At 48.0% G+C, this 27,679-nt stretch overlaps 1 protein-coding gene across 1 annotated transcript in view; it reads left to right on the top strand.

Annotated features, from left to right (window-relative positions):
* The first annotated feature begins 1,056 nt into the window (after positions 1-1,056).
* Positions 1,057-27,679, top strand: part of LOC119386180 (solute carrier organic anion transporter family member 74D-like) — a 37,829-nt gene continuing 11,206 nt past the window's right edge. The window contains exons 1-6 of the mRNA XM_049414243.1: positions 1,057-1,506; positions 10,778-10,862; positions 15,298-15,384; positions 22,740-22,916; positions 24,133-24,306; positions 25,731-25,932. Coding sequence (XP_049270200.1) covers positions 1,057-1,506; positions 10,778-10,862; positions 15,298-15,384; positions 22,740-22,916; positions 24,133-24,306; positions 25,731-25,932 — 1,175 coding nt within the window. The remainder of the gene's footprint in view (positions 1,507-10,777; positions 10,863-15,297; positions 15,385-22,739; positions 22,917-24,132; positions 24,307-25,730; positions 25,933-27,679) is intronic.

A 27,679-nucleotide genomic window follows, 5' to 3' on the forward strand; every position in this document is an offset into this window, starting at 1 on the left:
TTTAGGATCAGCACGGACTAACTTTTCTCTGTGGACGAACCCAAACAATTGTTTTCCCGCCGTACATTTCGCAACGCAACTCAGCCCAAATCAGACAAACCTCGACCACACAACACCTCCTCGACGGCAGCCGGAACGGAGGCGAAGCAGCGAAACGCGTCGAGGCGAGGGCGTCGCGCCCGGCTGCGCCACCGCGCGGTAAAGCGAGGCAAGCGCTCACGCTGACTCCAACGTCGCCTGACGCCAGCGCGAATCACCAAAACAAGCACATGCATAGCGCTGGCTCCAGCGCTGGCTGCTCGGCGCCGGAAAATCGACATAGAGACAACAAAGAAAACGCGAGCGCGCTAGTTGGGAAACCGCTTTTTGCGCCACAGCCGCGTTTGCGCCGCTACCTACCGTGACGCTGCCTGGCACGTGATCACGACTGGAGTGGCGTTCGCCGCACCTTGAACGGCGGCTCTAGCAGACGACTTCGAGGCCCGCTGACACGGCCCTTGGGTCAGCCATCGCGAACAAACGCCACCGTTACAGAGCTTTGATAGCAGTACGACGGAAAGAGTGCCACAAATGGCCTTCGCCCCGCCAATCGCTGCTGATGTCCCGCTATCGCAGCTGTAGGCAGAAAAAAAGTAAAAGCAGCGCAGCAAGCAGAACACGCGAGCGGGCAACAAGCCCAAATTCCGAGCTCGGAGAGCCTGCACGTCGTCTTTTAGCGCGGCGTCGAGCGGCATGTGGAGGATGTGCGCGGCGATTCATGCGTGTGCGACAGCCGCCGGCAAACGCCGCAGCAGCAGCAACAGCTGAGTTGCCAATCTCCGGTCACCGCCGGGTCTTCGCGGACAGCGCGCCGCGTGCGCGCACTTTTAGAGAACCATCATGTGTGCCGAAAGAGCATCGGACATTCGTGCGACGACAACGACTATAGCCGACTGTGCGGCGTAGGCCGCTGCAGGCCGCGAGCACTTCAGGTGTTCGCGCGCCGCAGCTGTTCACGCTGTTGTACAGCGCCGTGAGCATCCGCAGAACGCGCACTTCTAATACTTCTTCGCCATAATGTCGACGCTGCAGCGACGATACGGCCTGTCCAGCTGGTCGATCACGGTGATCCTCTTCGCAGACAGCGCGAGCCCGTTCTTTGTGAGCTTCCTGGTGGGACACTACTCGCGCACCGTGTCCAAGCCGCTGCTCATCTTCTGCGCCATCGTAGCCCTCGTGATCAGCTGCTTGATGAGTGCGCTGCCGTTCTTCCTGTACGGACCGGGCTCGCCCCTAGGTGTCGTCGGACGCTGCCGGAGGACCACCCTGGATACCTGCCAGACGGCGGACTCGATGCAGCCGCTGCAACCAAGTTGCGAAGGCCGCGGCATGCCGGAGTCTTACGTCGTGACGGCCGTGCTGTTCGCGGCCAACTGCTTCTACGGATCCGCGTACAGCGTGCTCTTCATCTCCGGGAGCACGTACGTGGATGACAGCGTGAAGAAGAAAAACTCTCCTCTGCATTCGGTGAGTATGCGTTGACGGCAACTGAGTTTCATCGTGAACTCTGTTACAGCGCAACAATATAGACAAGGACGTTCGTTTCTTTCTTTATGTCCTTGTCTAGTGTTGCGCTGTAACCGAGTTCAAAATGAGTATGCATTACACTGGGTGCACATAGGCACAGTATTAACAGATCAGCGCTGATAACTTTTCAGAGACCGAACCAGCGTGCATTGTTTTCTGGTACAAGAGTTTCTACTTAGGGAAATTTGACCGTGCAGCTCGATGTCAGATATTTCCGAGCGTGAATATAACTACTTAAGTGGCCACGTCAAGGTTAGGGACTATATTACTGCATTCTGCCATTTAGAGCGGAATTGCTGGTTTGATTCCTGGCCACGATTCCAGCCGCAATTTATGTAGAAAAAGATGGAACGCAAAGGGAAAACGTTAGCTTATATACTTAAGCTGCTGTATGGATTTTGCATACCATCGACTCAGTGTTGTCAGATGCCGCCGACTAAACAAGCGAATAATCACCACAAAAGAAGCCCGAAAAAGCGGCTGCACTCCTGTGAATAAGCCCAAAACAAGCGGAAGTTCAAAAAAATGTTCTCATTCCTGAAAATTATTCTGTAGTGTGAAAAAAATGCTACACGCACGTATGGAAGGTGAAAAAGTTTATTTACATTACTTTTTCCGTTATTGTCTATTCATTTCACATAATAAAAATAGGCGCTTGAATGACTGAAAACACTGAAGGTTGTTTCTTGCACTTCAGAACCGCACACTACACAGAGTCATCGTCATTGGTTTCCAATACATCTGGAAAATCCATGTCATCCAGTTGCGCGGAATCATACATGTTCTTCGAATTGAACATTTGCATCATCTTTGCGGTTGGCTGAAAATCCCGGCAGCAAGCACCTCGAAGTCGAAGGCCGTAGTGAACGTGCAGGAAGGCGCTCAACATTTCGTTTTTCATCCTATTCCGCAGGCGTGTTCCGCAGTCGTAAAATCATTACCACAACATGCCGTAGTCAGTGCATGCGGTCCGCGGCGTTCTCTTCTGCTGGCCTCCACGTTGGCGCGCTGTTGCTCGCCACATTTAATTCACCTGTTCGTAGCCACCGGAAACTTGTTCTGCAAGTTAAAACGATTCCTCAAGCTATGACCAAAATGCGTGCTTGTGTTCGTATACTGCCAATGGTTTAGCCATTGGTCTAGATGTAGGAATGTACGTACGTACGTGAAGTATCAGTGTTGCCGGTCATCGCCGAGAATTCTTTAGCACCGTGAGATTGCACGTAATTTTTTGTATCGCCACTTCTAGCTCGCAGCCTTGCTAATAGCCCGAACAAATGAAAACAAGACAGCGGCATAAAACTAAACCGTTTAATTAAGCTATACAAATTGAAAGTGCTTGGTCGTCGGAACAGTACTCCGATAAAGCATTTTTAATTTCATATCAGCTAATACAAACAAGCATTGGCAGTATAATTTAGAATGTTCGTATACACTTCTCTCAGCGCAAGAGCAGAATACTCGGATAAAATAAGTTCGCCAACGGTATCGTGGTGGCCTAGCGTGATGTACGTGCTCCGTTCCGTTGGTTTCGAAATCGCCTCGACACGCCCGCCGCGCCGCGCATCCCACGTGGTTTTCGAGCCGGAGGCAGAGACGTGTCTTCTACTTTACTGTTCACATGTAAACAAGAGAGAAGAATCTTCCCAGTCACCGACTTCCCGCTTCGCGAGAGTTCACTGAAAGTGACGTCAGGGCCTCTCCTGAGTGATTCTTCCTCCATGCTGTAGCGCCTTTATCAATGTCGCCAGGAGTAAAAGAAGGACCTAAATGCGCTAGATGAGTGCGTAGGTGGGCGGGGTGGGGGGGGGGGGGTGGGGGGGGGCGAGTCGTATATTTTGATGCAAGTCATGTATTTGACGACAAATACACATGCCGGGCACTAATATCATAATATTTCCTGAAAAAGCGCGAGTAAGCCCCCCCCCCCCCCAAAAAAAAAAAAAAAAACGCGACAAGCGACTCTAAGAATTTCCAAGAAGCCCAAATCCGCTTATAATAAGCGGAACTGGCAACTCTGCATCGACTGCAGTTGTGCGCGTAATAATTTTTTAGGCTGAATCGAACAGTATCAAGAACGAAGCGAATGATCGAATACTTTTTGAATAGATTGCGAATAAACCCAGAATATTATAATGAAAGCAATGTTCACATGCCAGTGTTTACAAGGTTTGCAAGTTTCTGGCAGAACATAGCACGTTAGGAAGCGTGGTTCTATCAAAAGGCTATATGGAGCGCCTGAACAAAATACAAAACAATACAAAAATAAAGGCAGTCTGATTACCGAGAACTATCGGAGAATGTGAACGTTCAAGGTTTGAAAGGAAAATAGTCTGGCACCAGAAGCGATGCACGGTGACATAACTTCTAGCCTGTTATGTATGGCCACCAAGATTAAGTTTATCGAACGTTTACTCGAATTTTATGTTTTGTTGTACACGCTACAAGATTTGAGTCAGAGGAAAACTATTTAAATATACTCGTAGTTAAGAATACGGACTATTCGATTCGAAGAGCGAATCGAATGGGCCATTTTTGGACTTGTTAACGTTTTCAAATGTTCACGCACCGCTACTGTCGACACACACTTCTTTTCGTTTGCCAGAGGTAATCACTTGATCTAGTCGCTCGGTTCAATGCAACGATATGAGCGATAAGATGTACTGATTTGAGGCTCGCTTGACCAGGCGAATTGCCAGTCTTTTCTTCGAATGCACGCGCATTCGAAGAAATTCGGCTGTGAAGAAAAGTATATATATCTGCTGTGTCTGATTACACCAATTGTACTTACATTTACAGCTATAATAATTATCTTCGTTTAAGTGTTGCTTGCCTGTAGTCAACCGATCTTCGCTTTTCTGCGCACCGTGGTAGACGACGGGAACATAAAAATACGATGGAATCGCGATACTCACTGTACTGCATCTGGTAAGCTGCAGCGGGGGATTGGGGATAAATTTTGACCACCTGAGGTTCTGCAACGTGTAACTGTGCTGTTTTCCGAAGATGGAAGAATCAAGGAGGTTTTACATTCCTTAACAGTAACTGGAACGGCTTCCCGCTCTCCATAGCAGACTAGAGAGTACTCTAAAGCGTAACCATTTTCTCTAAGCACACAAGTGCACGAGTGCTTTTGCATTTTGACTCCGTTGAACATGGGCAGTCATGGTCAGGAATTAAACCCGTGATCTGCGAGAGGGAGAACAGCAACATAACAGACTGGGGCTCATAGTAAATCTGGTGCGCTAGATCTCATAGCGACGCTTCACTCAGGATCCTTTTTAGCTTCTGCTCCTTTACTGTACCGTGAAAGCTTGAATATACATCTGAGAATGCATATTATGACATGAACCAAACCTATGTTCATTAATTAATTAATTCCGCTTAGCGCCGTGATATCCTGCACAACATCACTTGTTACAAACGAGGGGCTATAGTTTCTGACTGAACTTCCTGGCTAGGGCGAGTATATATATATATATATATATATATATATATATATAATATATATATATTGAAGAAGCTTTTCCAATGGGCCAAACGTACTTGGGATGAGAAGAGACACAACTAAGCGGTTATCTTAATTTTATTTGCCAACGGTTTGGACCGGTCTTCGTCAGGGCTTATGAGCTTATGAGCATAAGCCCTGACGAAGACCGGTCCACCGGTCGAAACCATTGGCAAATAAAATTAAGATAACCGCTGAGTTGTGTCTGTTCTACATATATACGAGGGCGGTCCGATAAGTACTTAGCCTCACCGCGAGAGCGCGACTCTATCGCATGAGACATATACTGACGTTAAGTACGCTCTCTTGGAGGGACACATGCGAAGGTCCAGTCGAATCGGGCTCGCGGTTTTGTTTTGGCCGCTTGAGGAAGCAGGTGATGTTCGTGTGTCCGTTAAAAATGGAAAAAGAGCAATATCGGTCGGTGATTCCATTCTTGTTTTTAGAAGGGAAATCGCGCAACGAAATCAAAGAGCGAATGGATGCCGTCTATGGTGAGTCTTCTCCTTCGATGGCAACCGTGAAAAATTGGTTCAACGAGTTTAAACGTGGTCGCACGTCTGTTTTTGATGAGCCTCGCCCAGGCGCCCCGCAAACGGTACCACGGCCGATAACGTGGCAAAAATCCACGACCTCGTATTGGCAGACCGCCGACTGAAGGTGCGCGAGATAGATGAGACAGTAGGCATCTCAAAATACCTCGTGGGTCATATCCTGCATGAAATTTTGGATGCGTAAGCTGTCTGCGCGATGGGTGCCGCGTTTTGCTCACTCCGGACAACAAGCGCGTCCGTGAGACCACTTCAGAGCAGTGTTTGAAGCTGTTTAAGCGTAATCCGAAGGAGTTCCTGCGTCGTTTTGTGACCGTCGATGAAACAATGGATCCCCTGGTACACACCAGAGACCAAAGAACAGTTCGAAACAGTGGACTGCACCCGGAGAACCTGCTCCGAAGAAGCCGAAGACTGTCGCATCGGCCGGAAAGGTGATGGCCACCATTTTCTGAGATTCTCACGGTGTGATTTCGTCGACTACCTTGAGAAGGGCAAAACGGTGACAGGACCCTACTACGCTGATTTACTGGGCCGATTCGACACCGCATTGCGAAAAAAAACGGCCACATTTGGTGAACAAAAATTCAACGCTATATCCACGAAGTGAATGATGTTAGAGGAGCTTGCTCGGAGATGATCGGGTAACCCGCGAATGCTCCGTGCCATCCTCTACCATCATATATAGACGTGACAACGTTGTTATACATACATTACATCCACAATGTTTTTTTTTTTAATTTACGGTTGGATGCACTATATACATTTTGATGAAGTATATATACATTTGGAATGAACTATAACATTATATATACACAAGATATGTTGTTTTACCAAGTTCAAGAAGGGCGTCCCTCGATGAGTTCGGGGACTGGTTTCCTTTAAAGATGATTGCTTATGATGGTTTGAACTATATGCATTACATATACACACGAGATGTTCTTTTACAAAGTAAGAAGGGCGTCCCTCGATGGCTTGGGGACTCGTTTCCTTTTAAGATGATTGCTTTAGATCAGTAAGTATGTTGCCAAGGGGTCATCGATGATGGGACGCAATGGAAAGTTCGAGAAGGCAACATCAGATACAAGTGCCCCTGCTGGTGGTGGGGACGTTTTCAGTCGTACGGAACGCATCAGAGAGCGTAACGTGACATTCAATGTGTTGGCTGGTTATTGGCAAGGCGAGATCTTCCCGAGCTGCTGCTGGCGTTCCGAGCCCGTTCGCGCTGCTGCCGTTCATGCTGCGGAGCGGCAACGAAGAGAGTTCACTTAGTGAGCTCCCGGCGAAGAGAAAAGGAAGCCAGCGAAACGAGCGGTGCGGCCAGCGAGCAGTCACCTAACTAGCGCTTGCGCGAGCGTGGTGTGTGCCGCCTGAGCGGCGGCGCCATCTAGTGGGCATTCTTGAAATCACCGGGAGAGAGCGCAGCTGCGCCGAGCGTGGTGTGTGCCGCCGCGCCGACGGTCACAGAGGTGAGGACAAGGCGCGAGCATAAGAAGCTTGGCGAGCAAGCTCCTAAAAGGTGCTCTTCCACCATGGCAACGCGCCAGCTCACAACTGCGCTGTCACCACGGCCAAGTTGTCGAACTGGGCTCCGAAATGGTGCCCCATCCAGCGTATTCTCCAGATTTCGCCCCGAGTGATTTATTCTTGTTTCCCCAACTGAAAAAGTCACTCGCCGGACAAAATTTTGAGTCGAATGAAGAAGTTATCGCCGCCACAGAAGCCTACTTTGCAGCCCAGGAGGAAAAATATTTTTATGACGGGATCAGAAGTTGGAGGATCGCTGGGTCAAGTGTATAGAGTTGAAAGGGGACTATGTTGAGAAATAAATCGACGCCATTCCAAAATTTTCGTTTTTTCGTTTGAAGGCTAAGTAGTTATCGGACCGCCCTCGTATATATATATATACTATATATATATATATATATATATATTATATTATATATATATATATATATATAATATATATATTGGTATCAAAATGGGGCCATTCCTGATTGTAACGCGAACTCAAACAGGCAGTTTCTAGTAAAAAATGAGCCAAATCCTGCATCTGTTTCAATCAAACTGAACCACATTCATTAAACCAGCACTGCGTCAACAATCGTGACCAAAACAACCAACATATGGTTCATCCAATCTGTTTTATTTGTGTCCTATCGTGTTTACGTTCCAGAATTAGCTTTTCTCGGGCGACTTGGCACTTACTGAAGGACATGATGTTGTAGGGCCAAACTCGAATATAAAGAGCAAGAGGCGGACTTTCTTACTTCTTTTTGCCTATTAGTGTACCGACGGAAGCAAAAGGATGATGTTAACTTTATCGCGAAATATTGCTATACCGTGCATTCGAATCGTTTTAGAATTCTTTTACGAGCTAATTCAAGCCCAAATGAAATGTTCCAATCTATAAGAGCCAAACACAAACTTTACCCTTAAACACAGGCGATATTGGGATATATAGATTGTCGCCGCAATATAGGTTTGAAGTACTTAGGGGACAGGAACGCACTGGCAAAAAAATTTTGCAGCAGGCCCGACCATATTGCCAGCAGCAAAAAAGTGCCTTTTTCTCAGTGTCTGTTAAAGTGCACTTGGCTGTTAAAAAAAAAAAAAGAAACACCGGCTATATATATATACAGAGAGAGAGATAGAGATGGAAGAGGAATTAATAAATCATGGGCTCTTTTCGTTACAAGAAGCGAAACGACACGGACACACGACGAATCAATTGCACACCACTGCGCTGACGCGCAACTGAATTTTTTTTTTCGAAACTACATGCATGGTCAAATACTAGCAACCCATCAACCATATGACCACGCAAAAAAAAGAAGAAAAACCAACAGAAAAACATGAGTAGGCAATCATCTTGATCAAAAAAAAACGCCAGGCCTGCGCTGAAACCGCAGCACAGTCACAGCGAAAGCTGGAAGAGCGGCGTTTCCAGAGCCCGTTAAGCTCTCTTGGGGCTACAATACAAGTACACTAGAAAGGTATCCACTACCCCATAAATCACAATTTTTGTGAAGTTGGGAAGCACCTACTAAGCCATTATTCGTTATTTTGCAGAGAAGCGAGGCACCAGCTACACGTCTGTAAGGCATTATGTGCACTTTGTTGACGCGACGACTGATGACGATGAAGAATTATGGCTCAGCCCTTTGTAATGGGTAGGAATCTTTAAACGGCCCACCAGTTTTGTAATTTGCATTGGGTGACGCCCAGTCGCTATTTCCCTCTCCCTTCATGCTGTATAACATACGTTGACGTGGGAGAGAGACGGGGGGGGGGGCGAAGAACTTTACTGAGACCCCGAGGAAACCTATCATGCGCTTATGGGCTTCCTTGGCAACCAATACAAGTGCACTTGCGAGGAACCCACTACGCTATAAATCATTGTAATTTTACTGAGACCCCGAGGAAGTGGATCATGCGCTTATGGGCTTCCTTGGCAACCAATACAAGTGCACTTGCGAGGAACCCACTACGCTATAAATCGCTGTAATTTTTGAGAAGTAGGGCAGCAGTCACTGTGCCATTTTTCGTCATTCTACGGAGAGCGTTGATACCTGCTAAACGCATGTAAGGCATTATGCGCACTTTGTTGATGCTGTGCCTGATGACGATGAAGAATTATGGCAGAGCCCTTTGTAATGGGTTGGAAGCATTCAACAACCTATCCGTTGCGCAATTCGCATTGTGTGACGCCTGGTTACAGAATTCGCGTTGTGCGACGCTTGGTGCTTATTTTACTCTTCTACCACGCTATATTGCATATGCTAATGCGGTTCCTTCCCGAAATGAAGCCTGTATAGGACCTTTTTGCAAAGCAGTCTCAAGCACCGGCATGGCTCAGAGGTTGAATACTGGGCTCCCACGCAGAGGGCCCAGGTTTGAACCTCGTTCGATCGTGGAATTTTTTTCTTATTTCGTTTTTTTTTCTTATTTCGAGCGATACTGGTTACGGACACCGGCGGCGGCGGCAGCAGCGGCGGCGGCTGCGGCGGCGGACAACTACGCGGCGCCAAAAACGGCCGGTGAAATGATCTCATAACAGCTTTCGCTGTAAAAAGAAAGCACGCGTACAGCCGAAGGAAAGAGTTGTTGTGGTATCGAGCGTGATGCGTTGTGATAAAGCACGCGCAAATCATATTAGCAGCTATTCATGTTTCGAAACGCGGTTATGTGTAAGTTTGCTATGCATTGGAAGAGCAGTCAGAGGATTACCCTGAACTTGCACTTCCGTAAACTGGATTGCGTGCTTATTCAGATGGATCAATATGCTTGCCACGGTGACTTTCTTGCTGTTTCAAGGTCAATGACCGACCTTATCTCAACATCTTATCAGTTGCGTCGTCCGAAGTTTTCACCTCCACTGTCTGTACGTCGCATGGCTAGACCTATGAGCTTGCGCGCGATGCGAAATCTGACCCTGGAAAAATGTCAACTTGTTAAAATCAACTTGGTATGAGTGAGTAAAAACTTTATTTAAAAACCAAGGTATTTCGGTGGGCGGCTTTGTGATTTAGCTGCCACGAGCCCCTGGGGCAGTATATGCATAGAAAAAGCGGAGCAGCCTGATCGTGGTTGCTGTGCTGAGTGGGCGACACTTATGAAGAGAGTTGCTGCAACAATGCGTTCTCGTCTAATGGGGGTTTAGATCAATGAACGAGACCTACAAGCTTAGTCTGCGAACGCTGTCGCATATGTGTGGGTACCTTAGAAGAAGAATCGAAAGGTTTACTTCGAGACGTTGCACTTAGTTGATATCTTCCGTAGACTCAGTTGCCTTTGTACCTTTATTTTACTTTACTTTTCCGGTCCAGCGAGTGCTTAGCTGAGTGGGCTCATGCTGATAACGCGTTCAGAGGTCAGAGCGCGCTCTGCAATGTGCAGGTACGCTTGATGTTTAGAGATAAAACGTCTTGGGTATAAGCGACCTCTAAACCTTTTGCCCCAGAGATATGTCTCAACACGCGAGTTGCCTGTGCTTGAGCTTATCGTTATCAGCGCAAACCACTTTGTTGAAGCAGCAGCAGTGTGCGAGGGGCTTGAAGTGACCAACAGAAGATGCTGGAGGAAGAAAAAAAGAGAGAACAGGACATGAGTGTGCACAAAACGAGGGGTACTACGTGCTGTCCATTGGAAGAAAAGGATGATCACCAAGGTGACCTACCTGCTTAGTGTGACAAACTCAGTACAGACCTGCAACCTGTACTTCGTACAGGTTGCAGGTTTGTACGAAGCACAGGTTGCAGGACCGAGCCTGCAACTTGTGCTTCGTACAGGTTGCAGGCTCGGTGCCTTCCGGCGGCAAGTTGTCATTTCGTCCACTTTAATTTCTTCACAATTCTACCATAATTACTACAAATAACTTCCCCTATACTCTCCTTTGCTTGATTGCCGGTTGGTTCTCATTTAGGTCGTGTCTAACAAAGAAAAACGAGCCCTTAAATTCGCCTTCTTTCGTACAGACTTAGTGCAAAAAGACAATATATGTATGCAATGATGGAGGCGTCGTCTCATTAAAAATTTATGTAAGTGACAACAGTTTCGACCGGTGGACCCGGTCTATGGAGGAAGGTAACAACAGAGCCCTCAGCTGCTTTTTGAACGTTAGGCTCTCGTTAATTCCTGATACTGACGATCGCAATCCGGTGTTGCTGCGATGCTTTACGAGCTCTCCCAGACGGTTTCATACCTTCATTGTGATATACAAATAAAATAAATGTTCGTATGCTTATGCGCTGAAATCGGTGATATTGGCTACTATATGAGAAGGTAAAGAACGAATTCAGGAGGAGTATATGGATTTACTTGTACGCTGGCTCCATTTTCTTGGCAATTCCTATCTGCAAGTTTTACGGCACATCTCTAAACGGCTTGCCTAATTCACTTTCGCAGGCTTCCTGGTATGCTCGCATGGACGGGTTGCGTGCACCCTACTGCGGCTGCCAGCAACTCTCGATTTGCGTCAGGCTCGTTTCCGCACGCACGCGGCGCAACGCTTTCGCAGCAATGCGAGTGCCTGTTGGGAAAAGCGCTGTCTTGGCGAGGGTATTTCGAAGTTACTGAGCGAGTGACAGGATGTTGCTGGGCGATGAATATCTCTGCTATGCTGCACGCACTCGCGCACTCACTCCGTCCATCCATACTTACACAACCTCTACGACGGGACTACGTGGCGTTACTATTTTACCGGCTGTTGTCTCGGATGACTAATAATAATTTTTGGGGCTTATCGTACCAAAACCACGATATGATTATGAGGGACGCCGCAGTGAAGGGCTCCGGAAATTTTGACCACCTAAGGTTCTTTAACGGGCTTCTAAATCGAAGTACACGGCCCTCAAGCATTCGGGCCTCCATCGAAAATGCGGCCGTCGCGGCCGGGATTCAATCCCGCGACCTTCGTGTCAGCAGTCGAGCACCATAATCACTGGACCACAAGGCGTGTGTTTCGGACAACGCATAGGACAGAGGTCAAGGCTAGTATTAGCGACGCGTGTACGTTAGCTCGTTGATAAGGCAAGTTTCCCGTTGAAGGAGTTCTAAAGGATCTTATTATCTTGTGTTCCGGTCAAACATCCTGCGCTTTCGTTTACGACTACTCTCGGAAACCGCTTAGCGCTTGAATTTTCTGTAGGCTTCACGCACATTTGTTTACATACACGTAGGATAAAAAGCGTTCATTTGACTACCATGTGGCTGGGTACGATATAGCCCCCATTGTGCATGTGGGCTATGTAAACTCGGAGAGAGAGAGAGAGAGATCATCAGCTTTCATGAACCAAAAGAGTGGGTGGATTGTCGCGGGCGGGTCTCCTCTTCCGGGCTGCCGTTAGGGATAGCGGCAACTTACTTTGCAGCGAGCGAATATATATTCGTATCGATTATGTGTAATTCTTATTGGCGAATATACATTGCCAGCTACATAAACTTATTTTCACGTTGCAGATTGCGGACTAAAATAAAAATAAAAAAAATAAAAAATCAATTGCTGTTCTTTTATGTCATAATAGTTCAAATTGCTCTAATTTACGCTGAAATGACTGCGAATTTATTTATGGGATATCGTATCTAACATCAACAACGTTAAGAAATTGTATGTATACTAATAAAAAATGAAATAATAATAACAGTACTTTCTTACACACATCCAGAAGCGAAACAAAGAAATGGGCTTGTGTAAGTCTACGAATACTTATGTCTAGGACCGACAGAGCCGGTTACAGCGATGTGGTTACATGGTTACAAAGTAACGCATTTTTTGTTAACGTACAGACGAATTCCTAATACAAATGCTTGTACACAGGCAATGAATACAGGAAAAAGCTGAGACAAACAGCACAAATTAAATTCCTAAAATACCTAAATGTAACCGACAACAAATGTAATTTCATAAATTAGACACAGAACGAGCAAGAGGAGGGCAGGAGTCTGTTGCGTTTTGCTCCTGCAATACTGGCTGTGGTCATAGAGAGGGCAATACAGTTATCTCAGAAGAGGGCACAGTGCTCTTCTTTTGTCGATGTGTGAAGTGCCTCGGCAACAGGACTGCGTCTCTCTTGGGCGACTTCACAGAAATCGATTTCTGTACTTACACCGCTATCATCCAAATTCTGCATATCATTTCGTTGCTTACACGTGCACTCCCCTCAGACTCTATAGCTAGGGCATAATTTATCTGCAATTGTGGGTGTCCTATATCATCAGCACGTGAGAGGCATTGCTCCTATGCTGCACTCTCGAGCCATTTTAACACGAAAGTGCTTTATGCCGGGGTCCACCACGGCTCCACTGACGCATTTCCGTCACGGATATGACGTTCTAAAATATAAAGACTAACACATGGCAAAGAAAAAAAACTAGAAGAAATAGTTCCGTCACCGGGAGTCGAACTTACGACCCCTCGATCCCCAGCGCGCAGCGCGAAACGACTCCGCCACAGACGGTACATTCTTCGACGTACTAACGGCGTGCTATTTGTATACACCATTTGCCGGTGGCTGTACTCAGAGATCGCGGTACATCAGCGTGTTTTCGTTATCACTAGCGAGATGGCGCAAAGGGCTCGAACGGCGGAACGGCGCGCGCCGCCTCACGCGTTGAGATGAGCGGGCGCCTCTACAGGGCGTGGTCGCTCCGGCGCGCGCGCTTATCTTGTACGTCTTGCGCTGTCACCGCAAGTTTGCGCTGAAGTTACAGAGAGCACGAAGGTCGCTTCGCTCACTGCAGCGGCTGCTTTTGCGAAAGGAGCGCGCTGCTTACCAACAAATAAGTTACAACTGTGACAGTTCACGCATCCTGCGTATACTTGTGCGTTCGTTTTTCGTGCGTCCTCCTTTGTGTTTGACCAGCGCGCTTTAACTGTCGAGCTGTGACAGTTGTTAGTTCGCGCTCATCCTGTGTAAGTTCGTTCCGTGCGTCCTTTCTGCTTGAGCAGCGCGTTGCAAGTTTCGAGCTGCTTGCCGTTCTTTACGTGACATTACAACTTGCTGCTACAGCATTCGTTCCTTCGCCCTCGGGGCGAAACAATCCACAACAAACGCTCAACTACGTCTGTGAAGATACGTTTTACTTTCGTGTTATACCGATTCCTATGACAGAGGGATCAAACATGTTTTTTTGAGTGGGAAGCTAGACTTATGCTGTACACTGTTCAAGGTTGGCAAGCTGACTTATGCTCTCGTGTGTCCCGTAGCTGGGCGTGCGCTCGAAATTTTGTTAATGGAGCATACGACTGCATGGAAGGAAGTAAGATGACGTAGACCCTTTCGGCGACCCCTTCTCAAGATTTTTCTAGAGTCGATTAAAGAACGACCGTCGTAATCTCTTGCTAATGCGGCTGACGAGACACAGTTTTGTTTTTAAGGCCTCAACCACTAGCCGACTTTCCTTTGATTACACAGGGGGGAAATTTGACAGCGGAGGAGATGGCTTGACGAAGAAGTACGGCAGGTGCATGTTAAAGCGTCAATTTTATTGTCAGGAGATTGGGTTCGATATGATGCGCAAAGTAGCTGCTCGTGACTCTATGGCCCGTGGAGAGTTGCTGATGGTGGCTACTATGCACCGAATTGGCTTTTTACCACCCTGTCTCGCGGTGAAAATTTTAGGTTATCTCCATGGCTACTTTTTAGCCACTTCGAACACTCTGAATAGTGTTAGCTTAAGCTTAAGAATTCTCCTTCCTCTCTTTTGGGTTTCTCAAGGTAACTTTTTTCTAGAAACGCCGTCATATTCTGCTTTGTTACTTGGCGTAGTAACACATGCCTAAAAGGTTCACCCCTGTATAATTTTCCATTCTTTGCCGCGGAAATTTATCCGGTAGCGTATAGAGACAGTTTTTAACGAAGTTCGTAACATATGTGTCTTCTATTGACCTTTACACTAACTATTACAGATAAGCAACTTAGTTGGCTTTAAATGTGTACGTTAAATGATCGAAAGAGTGTCACTATTGAAACATAACTCCACTGTACAAAACGACGTGTTCAGTGTCCGGCAATTATTTGTTAATAGTTTGTGAATGCCTGGTATTATTAGTGAAATGTAGAATTTAGATTGGTCCGCCGCTTTTGAAGCGCTGGTTGATGGAATAATCCGATTGTCATTCGAGGACATCACTTTATGCAACAACGTTCGTTTCGATTTTTCTCCTCGCAGCCACTGTTGCCATACTAAGGCTGGCCGGACCAACGCTTGGCTACTCCCTGGGATCCTTGTGCCTGCGCTACTATGAGGACCCTCGATGTGAGTCCATGTATGTGGCTTTTGTTCATTACAATAGCCAAGTATTTTAGCTAACTCCACCTGGTGGTTAGAAATACAGGTTATGCATGTCCTATGCAAACCGTAAGGGCTAAAAATCGCCGCCTATAATCGCCTACGGCTGGGCACTACCCGCTATGTTCGTTTGGTGGCCACAGCGTTCTATACTGCTAAGGAGGAAGGGGCTGGCTCGATTCCCTAGCGTGGTGGTGGCACTCCATTTGGGAAGGGACTCAATAATGACGCACGAGTTCAGCCTTCGTGTTTGAACTCACTGAAGGCGAGTCGCGTCCCACCGCTTTCCAAGAACGAGTCCGACGGACTGATGTGCGTCCACTTCAGTCACGCAACTGCTCACCGGCGTTTAATTAAAGGCAGCTTTATGGATGCGTACTCGGCCAGTCCAGGCGAACGTTCCTCCGGCATGCTGACAGCAACGCCCATGCCGCGATGGTCTTTGAAGGTTGAGTTGCGGATATCTATAGCTAGCGGCTCTGGAGGGCTCGTATCTAAGACTTGCCTTTGAAGCATGATGACTCATCAAAAGAGCGTTGGCAGCTCCTTGCAAAGGACAGAGCAACGACCCGCAGCGTGCAACTGCACATTGTAGTTATCCGCCGTCAACAAGCCTCTGAAGAACTGGCGCAGTATGGGAGCACGCACCGCACCTTAAAGCGAGGGCCTGTGGTTTCGGGCCGCGTCGGGAATGAAACCATCCCCGGGTGGACGAGTCAGCTCTCTATCAAAGGGAATCGCTACAAAGATTAGACTGAACTTGAACAAGTAAACGGGAGGGGAAAAAATATTCACAGCATATCCACGTGGTGAATGATGATGAGTGGGGCGAAGCTCCGGAGAGAATCATCGGTAAACCGTGAATGTTCTGTGTAACGCCCCATCAATCATCATATGAAGAGTGAGAAACACTGTGTGTATATTACAAACATCAAACTTTTATTTTTCTTAATTAGATAATGCTGGGCTTGCGTTGTCGCTTCATTATCACGGCTTTATGGTCCGTGAAATGAAGGGACAGCGGTTCTTGTACGGGTTGCAACTAGAAATGAGAAAATACCAGGTCTATACACGTCCCTCGGATGGTCGTTGGTTTCACATGATCAAAGGACGTGCACGTGAGAGCATATTTGGCTGCCATATGTTGTATAAACCATTCATTTTTCTTTTCGGTAATATCGACATTCAGATCACCAACTAACACAAATGGTCTATTCTTGTACTTGTCATAATTACACAATGCCGTGTAACACGGCATTGTGTAATTGTGTGTAATTGTGTGGTAGTGCACGTCGCGACAAGCCGCAGCCGTGCAGCTTGTCGAGCAGCTTCGGCCTCGCGGGCTCGAACGGCGGGGTCAATTCTCGCCGCAGCCGTGCAGCTTGTCGAGCAGCTTCGGCTTCGCGGGCTCGAACGGCGGAATCTGCTTCGCGGCGTCGACGTGCAGCTTCGGCCTCGCGGGCTCTCACCTCAGGATTCTGTCTGCGAGCGCGCGCTGCCGCCGCCTTCCGTGCCCTCCGTTCCGCAGCCTTGTCTTCCATCTGGCGACTCCGAGCTAAAGAGACAGCGTGCCAAGAGGGAGCCTCATGGCGCGTTACTTCTGAAATGTTGTCTTCGGGTGTCGTTGAAAACACGAGACGTAGTAAAGAAGAAAGAACGCCACACAGGCGAACACGCACGAGAGTGTCACTCGTCAACGTCGTCTTCTTCTTCTACTGCATACCAGAACGCGCGCAGTAAAGAAGAAAGAATGCCACACAGGCGAACACGCACGAGAGTCTCACTCGTCAACGTCGTCTTCTTCTTCTACTGCATACCAGAACGCGCGCTTCCCACAAAATAGAGGTGGCTACTACAAACAAACAAACCTACAAACGGAGGATGGACAGACCCACGGCATAAGGAGCTTCGCCCCTAATAACAGCGCTTATAGGACGATGACAGGGAAGGAACGACACACGATGCGCTAACAACAATTTTCGGACAGATGCTTCGGGAAAAAGAAAGCCTCCGACGTACCACACGATATCTTATACCTCCGTGTGGGTCAGACCTCCCTGGTGGTTTAAGCCGCCGAGAGGAGGTTACGATGCTGAGGCTTCGTGTCGGGGTTGCGCTTACCCCATCTGCGACCACCCTTTGGGCGTAACATTCCCGCGGCCCATATGGTACGTCGTGCCCATTTTGTGACGCCCCAATCCGCGATGTCACTGCCACACACTTGTTGTGGACTTGCACAGGCCTACAACTAAGCCGTCTTCGCCACCTCCGTGCAACGGTCCTCAGGCCTGGCCGAACAACTGACGTCGACCGCTGGATCCGTGGACCTTACCACCGATCATTATTGAACTTTATACACGGAGCAAATTTGCATGTCTATTTTTGACACCACCAATTACTATGCCGAAGGGCAGGCTTTCGAAATTAAAAAAAAACAAGAATTTTATTGCAACAAGGCAATATATGGAAAAGCAATGCATGCTGCCACATGCGCACTACACATCGTCACGTCAACGTGAGTGAAAAAAAAAACGTAAAGGAGAAGTAAAAAAAATACACAATATTCTTCACAGCTGTGAATATCATCAGCAAAAAGTCACAGTTTCGCCGCAAGGGCGAAACAATGAATGCGATAGCAAGAAACTAATGCTATACGAAGTGAGGCTCGCCAACGGATACTCTCAGTTTGAACAGCGCTCCTGTTGCAAAGGCGGCCGAAGCAGCGAAGGAAACTAGCGTGCTTCAAGTGTCGAGCTGTGACACTTGATAGTTCGCGCTCATCTTCCGTTTTTTCGTTTAGCGGCGTCTCTTGAGCTCGAGTGACTTTCGTACGCTCCGTAACATGAGCGCGGACATCACGGTGAAAGCTTGAAACATCCCTCTTCCCTTCACCACGAGAAAACCGCGCGAGCAGACAGCGGAAAGGCAAGGTTCTCCCTGCGCAAATATAAGAAGCGAGCGAGCTCGCCGACGACTTTTAAATGCGCCCGTCGCGCTCCTAGCGCCATCTCGCTGGTGATGAAGAAACGCTTACGCCTGCCGTCTCTGAGTCCGTCCAGCGGTAAATGGTGTGTATATAACGCTCGCCGTTAGCTACGTGGAGGATCTGCGTTTCGTGGCGTAGTGGTTAGCGCCACTCGCTGCGGAGCAAGAGATCCCTGGTTCGATTCCGCGCTTCGGAAGCATTTTTCTGAATTATTTTTCTTTGGGGCTTTTATATATATATATATATATATATATATATATATATATATATATATATATATATATACACATACATACTTATACATATACGGTGCATGACGGCGGCGACGGCGACGGCAAAATCCAGCCGAGACTGTCCATATAATTGCTATCGCAATAATATATGTGGACACGCTCAAGGCGCATCAAAGTATATAGGTCAGGAACGTGTTCCGCGTCTGCAAGATGGAAGTGTACAAGTGAAGTCGCTGTTTCGGCGTCCTCAATGCAAGACGGAAGTATGTAGTACGTCCTTGCAGCGAATACATATAAGCGTTGTGCCATTGTGTTGGACCATCTGTAGGAATTGCTTTTCCTGCTCGACGACCTCGTGAGTGATTTCAAGATAGAGACGATGCCGCATATTCTCCTCAACATACATTTATACTAAATGACAGCTACACTGTTGAAGGTGTTAACATTGAATGTGTGTTATACATATGTGCACAGCGCGGTTCATGTAGGGCATACTTTAATGCATACGGCTTATTCTTGCAACATGCGATTCGGCAAGTGAATGCTCACCATTACACCGTGTGAAGATAGTTGGAGCTTTTTCTTCTTTTCGGTTGTGTCTGTAACTGAGTCTAAGGCAGTTACAATTTCTTCTTGTAAAAGCAACGAAAGGACATCCAAATCAGCAGCGAAGCCAGGAATCTTTTTCGGAGGGTTCAACCATACTTTATGTATGTCCGTGCGTGCGTTTTTATGTGTGCGTGTGTACATACACATGCAAAACTGAAAAATTTCAAGGAGTTTTAACCCCCCCCCCCATCCCGACCTGGCTACGCCAGTGATTCGGACCCTCCCGGATAGGGCCGTGTCACTGATCCCGTTAATGGGGATTGCAATCACCCGGCGGATTCCAAGGGCTGGCGTCTCGGCCCTCCGAAAACGCACCACGAAAGCGAGGACAATTTAGAGTTGGTCCTTTTATTGCGCCAGTGAACGCCGGTTGTGGTCTAAAGACCGAGTCAGAGCCGAGAGTTGCACGGACGGACGGCGATAGTGCGTCAAACCGCCCCGGAACATCAGCAGGTATCCGCTAGTAAGTTTCGCTCTCTCCTTGGGCCGTTTCATGGCTGCCGCACGTTGACGTAAACGTATCCGGTGCGTACTAAAGGTCACAGTTCTTATCTGCAAGGTGTCAACTTTGTTCGGGAGGGAGCATTTGGCGCTGCCTGAAGAAAGAGCGGAGTTTTCTCCGCGAAGACTGCGCGGAGTGTGACCTTGACCTAGCGCTCCGGAGTGCCGCGCGGCGGCTTCTTCGTGATGTTTTTCACTGCAGAAGTCGTCAGAGAGACATGAAACCACACAAATAATTATGTGTTGATGCATATTTTCGAAAAGTCAACGCACCGTGAGTCAACCTTTGTTTCACCGCATCGAGAAACTGCTTCGCACTGTGGCAATAGGCACTAGTGCTTTTATTTTTATATATATGTAAATAACTTTTGTACTTGCAGATATTATATTTGCAGTATAATTCTACAAGGGCTTTAAGTTGAAAATTCATATTTCGATTTTATTTTCAATGTTTACCCTGTGCAGAGTAGCATTGATGTTCTTATGATTTTTTTCTTTCTGTTGCATTTTTCTATGTTTGATAATTTTTTGAGAATATTCGAAATAAATCTGTTCTATGAAATTAACACTGTTGGAAAGACAAATTCGTCTTCTACACTTTGATACCCTACACTTTAGCATCAATTAATTTTTGTGGCAGGAAAAAAATATTTTCTGAACTATCTAAAAAAAAAAAAACGATTTTTCCGCGATCACGATAGTGTTAAGTTTGCGTCAAGTTAGAAATACATTGAAGAACACAGACGTTCCGTGCGTGGGTTTCCAGGCGACACACGCCTTTGCTAACCAATGCTGTCGCTGTAAGTGTTCTCCTCTAAGCGAAGTCCTACAACCTGCTACAAGTATACAGGTTGTCTTTTCATGAACCTGTGATCTGTTTATTATGAGTCAGTGATCTGAAGCATAGTAGACAAAACCGGGTCCATCAACTGCTATGTATTGTGTTTTTGTGGACAAGTCGTCTTCTCGCACCGAGCAAAAACTGCACGCATTCCTGAATGCCCCCATTTCATTCCCGCTCAACTTCCTGTTTCTGTTTAGTCTCCATCTAACTGGCGCAGTGCCCACGAAGGTGTACAAGATGCACATCGAAAAGCAGAACATCAGCTGACGCATTATGCTTCAACAAGAGAGAACAAAAAGCGACGGTCATATGCTTTCCTACCGCTCCTATGCAATGACGACTCGTATCACGGGAGGCGGAAACGACCGCCTCGTGAGGTTATTGTTATTGTGGCTACAGTGGCTTGGGGTTTCCTGGCTCCGAGCCGCTGAGCCTTTGGCTGAATGTCACGTTGTATGACGGATACAATGTCACAACGGACAACAAAAGCACGCTCGTCCGACATACAACCTTGCCGCTGCTGATCAGCAGTCGGATGTTTTCGCTTCGGTGTCGTAATCTAACGACGCGTTTTGGCAGCCTCGCGACATGAACGACTGCAGCTCACAGACAAGGTCTGTGTGCAGCTGCACAGCTAACGTTGCTATGTCGGATGGCATTCGAGGATATCAGTGCAATGTCTTTTTTTTCACCTCTTTACAAACGGAGAACTGTGGACGTCAGAGCGATCGGCGGTTTCAACCACACGTTCACTTTCGAAACTGTTATTAAGCTCGTGCTGTGACTGCAGCCACTGCGACCGGTTTATTTGTCGTTAAAGGGTTTCTGAACCACGTTTCTAAGTAATTATCGAGTGAGCTCAGTATCGGAGTTAATAGCCTCACGAATCGACTGCCGCAAAAATTTCTCTAATACATCAAGAACGAGCGGGGTTACAAATATTTGCTGTACGCTTTAAACGCTTTCTCCTCGCGTCCCGACGAGCACGCTGGAAGCTACACAGGGAGGGATGGCACGGGATAACGGAAGTTACGTCAGCCCGCGTCATGACCTTGATTCCTGTGCGCACTAACGGGACTAACTGTGCAATGTTAGCAGACTATAGAGCGCGGCGTCAGCACGGGGTGGCACTCCGTGGCAGCAGGTGCATCTGGTTCAAACGCCGCTCTTCATCTATGTCCGTTATTGGTCAGTAACATGCGATCTGCTGTCTGACGCCAAACAGCAGGCGCCGGCTGCTTCGAAGAGAGTGAGCGCACCTAGGCCTCTGTGTGAAGAGAACGCGCTTGAGAAAGTGGCAATTTCGCGCTAGTCTTCCAAACTTACCTTGCCGCGCACGACTGCAAGATTTGGCTGAGCTGTTCACAGCAGCGTCTGCTTTCCGCAGGATGTGTTTTTTCACCAATCCTGAGGATTGATTCATCACCCCTGTAGGTAGTTGCATGACATTGAATTTATTGGTTATTCGGGGAGTTACATCACACCCACGCATCGCCGCTTTCGTGAAACGTAGCAAAGACACTCGCGTGGAATGCGGATACATTTAGATTCTTGGTGAAGGCAATGTATTATTCTTGACTTTCTTAGGTAGTGGACGAATGTCGTTCAGTGAACGTGGATTTTTGCGTGCTGTCGGATTTTCGGCCAGCACACGGACAGGCGACGTGCGAAAACTTGGCGCAGTAGCTCAAGAGTGCATAGGAAGTTTAAATATTGAAGCAATCTCACAATGAAGAGTTAGAGTTCCAGGAAAAAGTTGGTCGAACCACATGAATAGGGATTGTCATCCTCCCCGATCAGGCTGCGCTACAAAAAAAAAAAACTAATTTTCGCAAAATCTTTCAGAGTTTGTCTCCTCTTGCTTAATGGTGTGTGTGTGTAGGGTGGGGGGGTCAGTTATGCTCAAGGGGAGGGAGAAGGTCTCTAACACACATGTGCTACTTGTGTGTACGTATGTGTGAAAGAGAGAGTAGGTATGTGTGCGTGTATTGCTGATCAAGAATACACGCGCACATACCTACTCTTTCTTTAATTAAACTAAGCCCTTCTGCTTACCAATATCTCTTTTGGTGTCGTACGATATGTAAACGGGCGTGTAGGCGTACATGTAACACTTCTTTATCTGTGTGCCTTGTGCGGTGCTTCGCAGTGGACCCATCGCTGGAACGGACCGATCCTCGCTGGGTGGGTGCCTGGTGGATGGGATACGTGGTGCTGGGTGCCTGTCTGGCAGCAACCGCATTTCTCGCACTCTTGTTCCCGCGCAACTTGTCGCCACCGGCTTCACGATGTGCTGCCCGAGAAGCACCCGCAGAGAACGCCAATGGTTAGTGGCTAAAGGGAAGCCATGACGGGCTATGCCGCCATCATTTAAATGCGCCATGTGTCGATAAATCTATACGGTGATTCTGTGCAGCATACGAGAAATACATGTGTAGCACAGGGCGTAGTTTCCTTACTGAAATGCTATTGGCGGAGCGCATCCAGAACGGGGTGAAGAGCGACACAGAAACACACTTACAACGCTGTGTCGTTATTCGTTTTGTCTTAGATGCGTTAGACCAATGGAATTTAGTATGACGCAGCAACGAACCCAACGTGAAACTTTATCGTGAAGTAAGGTGCACGTCAAAGAACCCTGGGTGGCTGAAGTTGATCGCAAGTCTTTCTTGTCCCCTTTGTCCTCATCAAAAGTGCGCTTCTTCACCATACGGTATGATGATAAATCACCAACTAGCCCTGCTTTCAACCTTATTGATCGCAGGCCCTGCACACATTGACTCACAAATATCTCGGTTCGACCTATAAAGTCAATCACTCAGCCGCGTGATGGTTTGGCGACTAAGGTGTTTCGCTGCTAAGCACGAAGATGCGGGTTGGATTACAGGTCATTGCCGCCGCACTTCAATGGAGACGAAATGCAAAAACCTGCGCGTACTTAGATTTGGGTGCACGTTAAAGAACCTCGAATGGCCGAAACTAATTCGTAGATGTGCCTGATGATTATACATATATCGGTCTTGGCACGTAAAACCTCCTAATTAAGGGAATGAATGAAATAGTTAATACTGTATGGCAGATTACACAACATTAACTGGATACAACGGAAAAGGCACACACCGGGACGTCACTGATTCAGAGCTTGAATATTCAACGAAACGGAGCGTCAAACCGGTCGCGTGCGAGACTGACCCTCCTGCGAGGCGGATTTACCAACGAGACAATGTCCAACGAGACAGAGTGTCCAACGAGATGGAATGTCAAAACGAGAAGGAATGGCCACTATTGGACAGTCCGTCTCCTTGGATGTTGAGGCCGCAAGTGGGCGCCCTGGTGGGCTGGTGTGTTTCTACCTTGTGTACTGTCAATGTTGTGCAATACACCGTACAGTATGCTGTACCAACACGCCCATTATTCAACTCTAGAATGCATGAATGAATGAATGAATCATTTTATAGCGGCTGTAGATGTCGAATGTGCAAAATTTCGGTTGGACGAGTCTGCCTCGGCTCACTGTGTGCTCATACATGCGGCTTTCACAGGGATGAGTACCTTCTGGCGTTCGCTACGGACCTTGTTCGGGAACCCGGCTTACGTGTTCCGGCTCATTTACTGGCTGTTGGCGAGTAACGCGACCTTGGGCCACGCCATGATGAGCTCCAAGTACGTCGAAGTCCAATTCAGGACTTCTGCCTCCCAAGCCAGCTTTCTCATCGGTAAGCTCATCGAACAGTTAACTGGGTGCTTTTGCCACCGAACAGTTTTCCTCGGCCGGATTTGAGATCTATCCTGTATTATGTCAAGTCAACGTGTTCGTTTAGTTGGAGAATAGATTTGTTTAGGTGCGTGGGAAAATTAAGAAAGCGTCTTTACTGCTATCGTAATACAGTGTTTCGTTTTGGCAGGCGTTGGCACGAAAACAGAAGAGATGGAAATGTCATGCGCATGCTATTTTGAGTACTCAGGGTGTAACAGCGGAAGCAGGTTACATTGTCTTTCGAAGCTGGGAATCGGACTTACACAATCCGACATTTACTAAATGCAGGAGAATGAGATTGGCTTGATGGCTGGTTTATCATCACAAGTCAAACACTACGCACTTGAGATAAGGTATTCTGCTTTGGTGCATAGGAGTTTCGAAAATTACGGTCGGGTGTAAGTATCTTGGAAAGCCATAAATCGAAAATTTTTCTTGCGCCTGAACATCCAGTGTCATAGAGTGCCAGAAAGTTATAATAAAAAGTCAAAGGAACCCTCCAGGATCGGTGCTTTAATGATGCCTTTATGATGAACGCCATGGTGGATTACGTTTATGTCTCTGTACTCAATACTTCAAATAGATCGTGGGTTTTAACATCAATTGCGGTTGGTAAGCAGTAGTCGAAATAGAGTCACGTAGAAGTGCTCTGCATATAATTGCGCGCATCGCGTCCATGCTTTGCGAATAGGTTGTCTTTAAGATCATTTGGTGACCCGAAGACGACTATAGTTCTTTGAGGGGACGGCCCTGCCTGCATGGTTATGTCTACAAGCAATACAGCGCCATAAAAAGCACTTCAGATACTTGGAATTGTGCATGCAACTAGATATGGCGATGCAGCGCATAAAGGAGACTCTACCAGTGCGGTGCATCGCCGCTTTTAGATGCGAAAGCATCTTATGCTCGGGGCAGTGTCCGTTCTGCGGCGTCCGCACCCATACTGCGCATTGCGCCAATTCTCCCCTCTCTCCTCGCGTGAGCGCGAGGAGGTGGGAGGAGGTAGGGTGGAGGAGGTGGCGTGAGCGCTGCCGCCGCTTCGTTTCTCCTCTCCGCCACAGCTGTGCGCTCGTATATAATGCGGCGCGCGCTCGCTCCCGTTGCACACTCCTTCGCAACGGCGCAATGGACGCTCGCGAAGCTGAACGTAAACAGCAACGCCGGCAAGCGTTGCACTCTCCTTCGCAACGGCGCTATGGACGCTCGTGAAGCTGAATGTAAACGGCAACGCCGGCAAGCGGTAATTTAAACGCATCGACAACCACCGTCTCATAAGTCACATAAGAGAAACGGAAACTCGAGGCGCACCCCCCCGCGATGCTTTCGCATCCCACCATGGTTGCCCGTAGGGGGAGATGTGTAATTTTTTGTGATGTCGTGCAGGTCCCGTACTGATGGTAACCAACGCCCTGGGGCTTGGCATGGGTGGCTTGGCCCTGCACGCCTTCAGGCCAAGGCCTCGCCTTGTGACGTTGTACACGACGCTCTGCGACGTGGCCAAGCTCGCCTGCCTCGTAGCGTGCGCCTTCATTGGCTGCGAAGCCATACGGCTGGCTGGCACCATCAGCACCGTCCCCGGCCACGGGTAATGAAAACGGTAAACAGGGCACACCGCGTGAAAAATTTAGAAGTGTCCGTGAAGATGAAATTGAAACTGAACTCACGTTTTTCTGTGCCGGTTTGCTAGATTTGTCAATTTTAGAGGTCCAGGATGTTCTAAATCACGTGGGGCTATCCCCGACAGAGGCCATTCGCGAGGCTTTACTAAAGTTGCCCCCAGGGGAGTCGCAATCCATTTTTTATTCATATCTGCCAGTTTCAGAACAGTTTGTCTCTACCTGGGAGGCCTGTATGAAATATAGTATACAGGGTATCCCAGTTAACTCTATGTAGCCGGAGTTTAAAAATATGCCGGCGCACTCTATGACGGCGTGACGAAATGCATGTTGCTGACTGTTGCATGGAGTAAGTCGCACTATTCTTTGTTTCCTGCTCAACTGCTTAATTTAGCAATATTAATCAACTTTCGAAGCAACGAAGCTGGACAAGAAATTCCAATGAGAAAGTTGTAGATCGATCGGTTTGCGAAACGTCCGATTATGGACAGTTTCTGACTTTCTATCCATTAGGAATTATAGTGTTTCTCTGATTAATACAGAAGCCCGCCAAATACAAAAATATGCAACATGAGATGCCAGCTTGCTTGCCGCGATTGCAGTGCTCCCGAACGTTCAGGGTACAAACGATATATGCTTACCTTGCGGCGGTGCGATAAGCAGACGCAGCGATTATCACTTGTGCTGTCGCGAGCAACGGGTACGTCATCGCACGGCCACCACAATCGTCGCTGCCCTGTCGCCTTTCAAGCGTCAACACACCCGCCCAATTGCTATGGCCGTCTGCGCGCGGAAGGTTAGGGAGCATTGCAGTCACGGCAGGCATGGGCGTGCAAGCGGGCATGTCACATGGTATTTTTTTGGTATCATCGTGCGAGTATTTTCTAAACCACAGTACATGACTCGATGGGGATGGCCTGGCGGCTTGCTACAGTAGAAACGTACCACTAAACCGTACCTCCGGGAAATTACATTGTTTCGTGTCTGACGGAAAAGCAGCCCAACGAACGGCGAGCGAAAACAGGCTTTATTATGCCAGCAACTCAAACGACGGGCGAACTACCCGCGACAATGTTAAAACAAGGAATACATGCGCCAGCTACAATGCCGGCGCTATTTAACCACAGTGAGCGTGATAACACAACCCGTGGCCGCGGCGCAAGACACGCGGCCAAGCCTTATCGCGCAGGCGCACGACATATCTCCTCCTCACTTGCTTATAGTCCCGGGGGCTAGGTGCTGTAGCGGTCGGGCGCTCGGCGCTGACGCTGCGGATACCGGCGACATTGTTCAGCGGTCTGATTAGCAGCCAATGGCTGCTCTACTGGTTCGGTCGTGCCGGTAGGGCTTGTGCTCACTGTCACGGGGTCCTCGGCGCGAAAGTGAGTCGGTAATCACCAAGTCGTCTGTGTCCGGAGCACGCACTATATGATTCCGGTGACGCACCCACTCGCACACATCACGAGGAGTCAAGACACTCACACGATAGGACACTGGGCCGGTGCTAGCAAGCACAGTAGCACTGAACCACATTGGTCCACGGCGAAAGTTGCGAACAACGCACGAGGTCACGTTCGCGGAACGTGCTCTCGCGACGTCTACGACGACTGGCTTCCCGGAACTGCTTGTAGGCGACTGTGTCTTCCACAGAAGGCCTCACAAGGTCCAGCCTTGTTCTGAGGCGCCTCCCCAACAGCAAAACAGTGGGTGCCTCTG

The sequence above is a fragment of the Rhipicephalus sanguineus genome, chromosome 3, assembly GCF_013339695.2.
Source record: "Rhipicephalus sanguineus isolate Rsan-2018 chromosome 3, BIME_Rsan_1.4, whole genome shotgun sequence".
NCBI classification, from domain to species: Eukaryota; Metazoa; Arthropoda; class Arachnida; order Ixodida; family Ixodidae; genus Rhipicephalus; species Rhipicephalus sanguineus.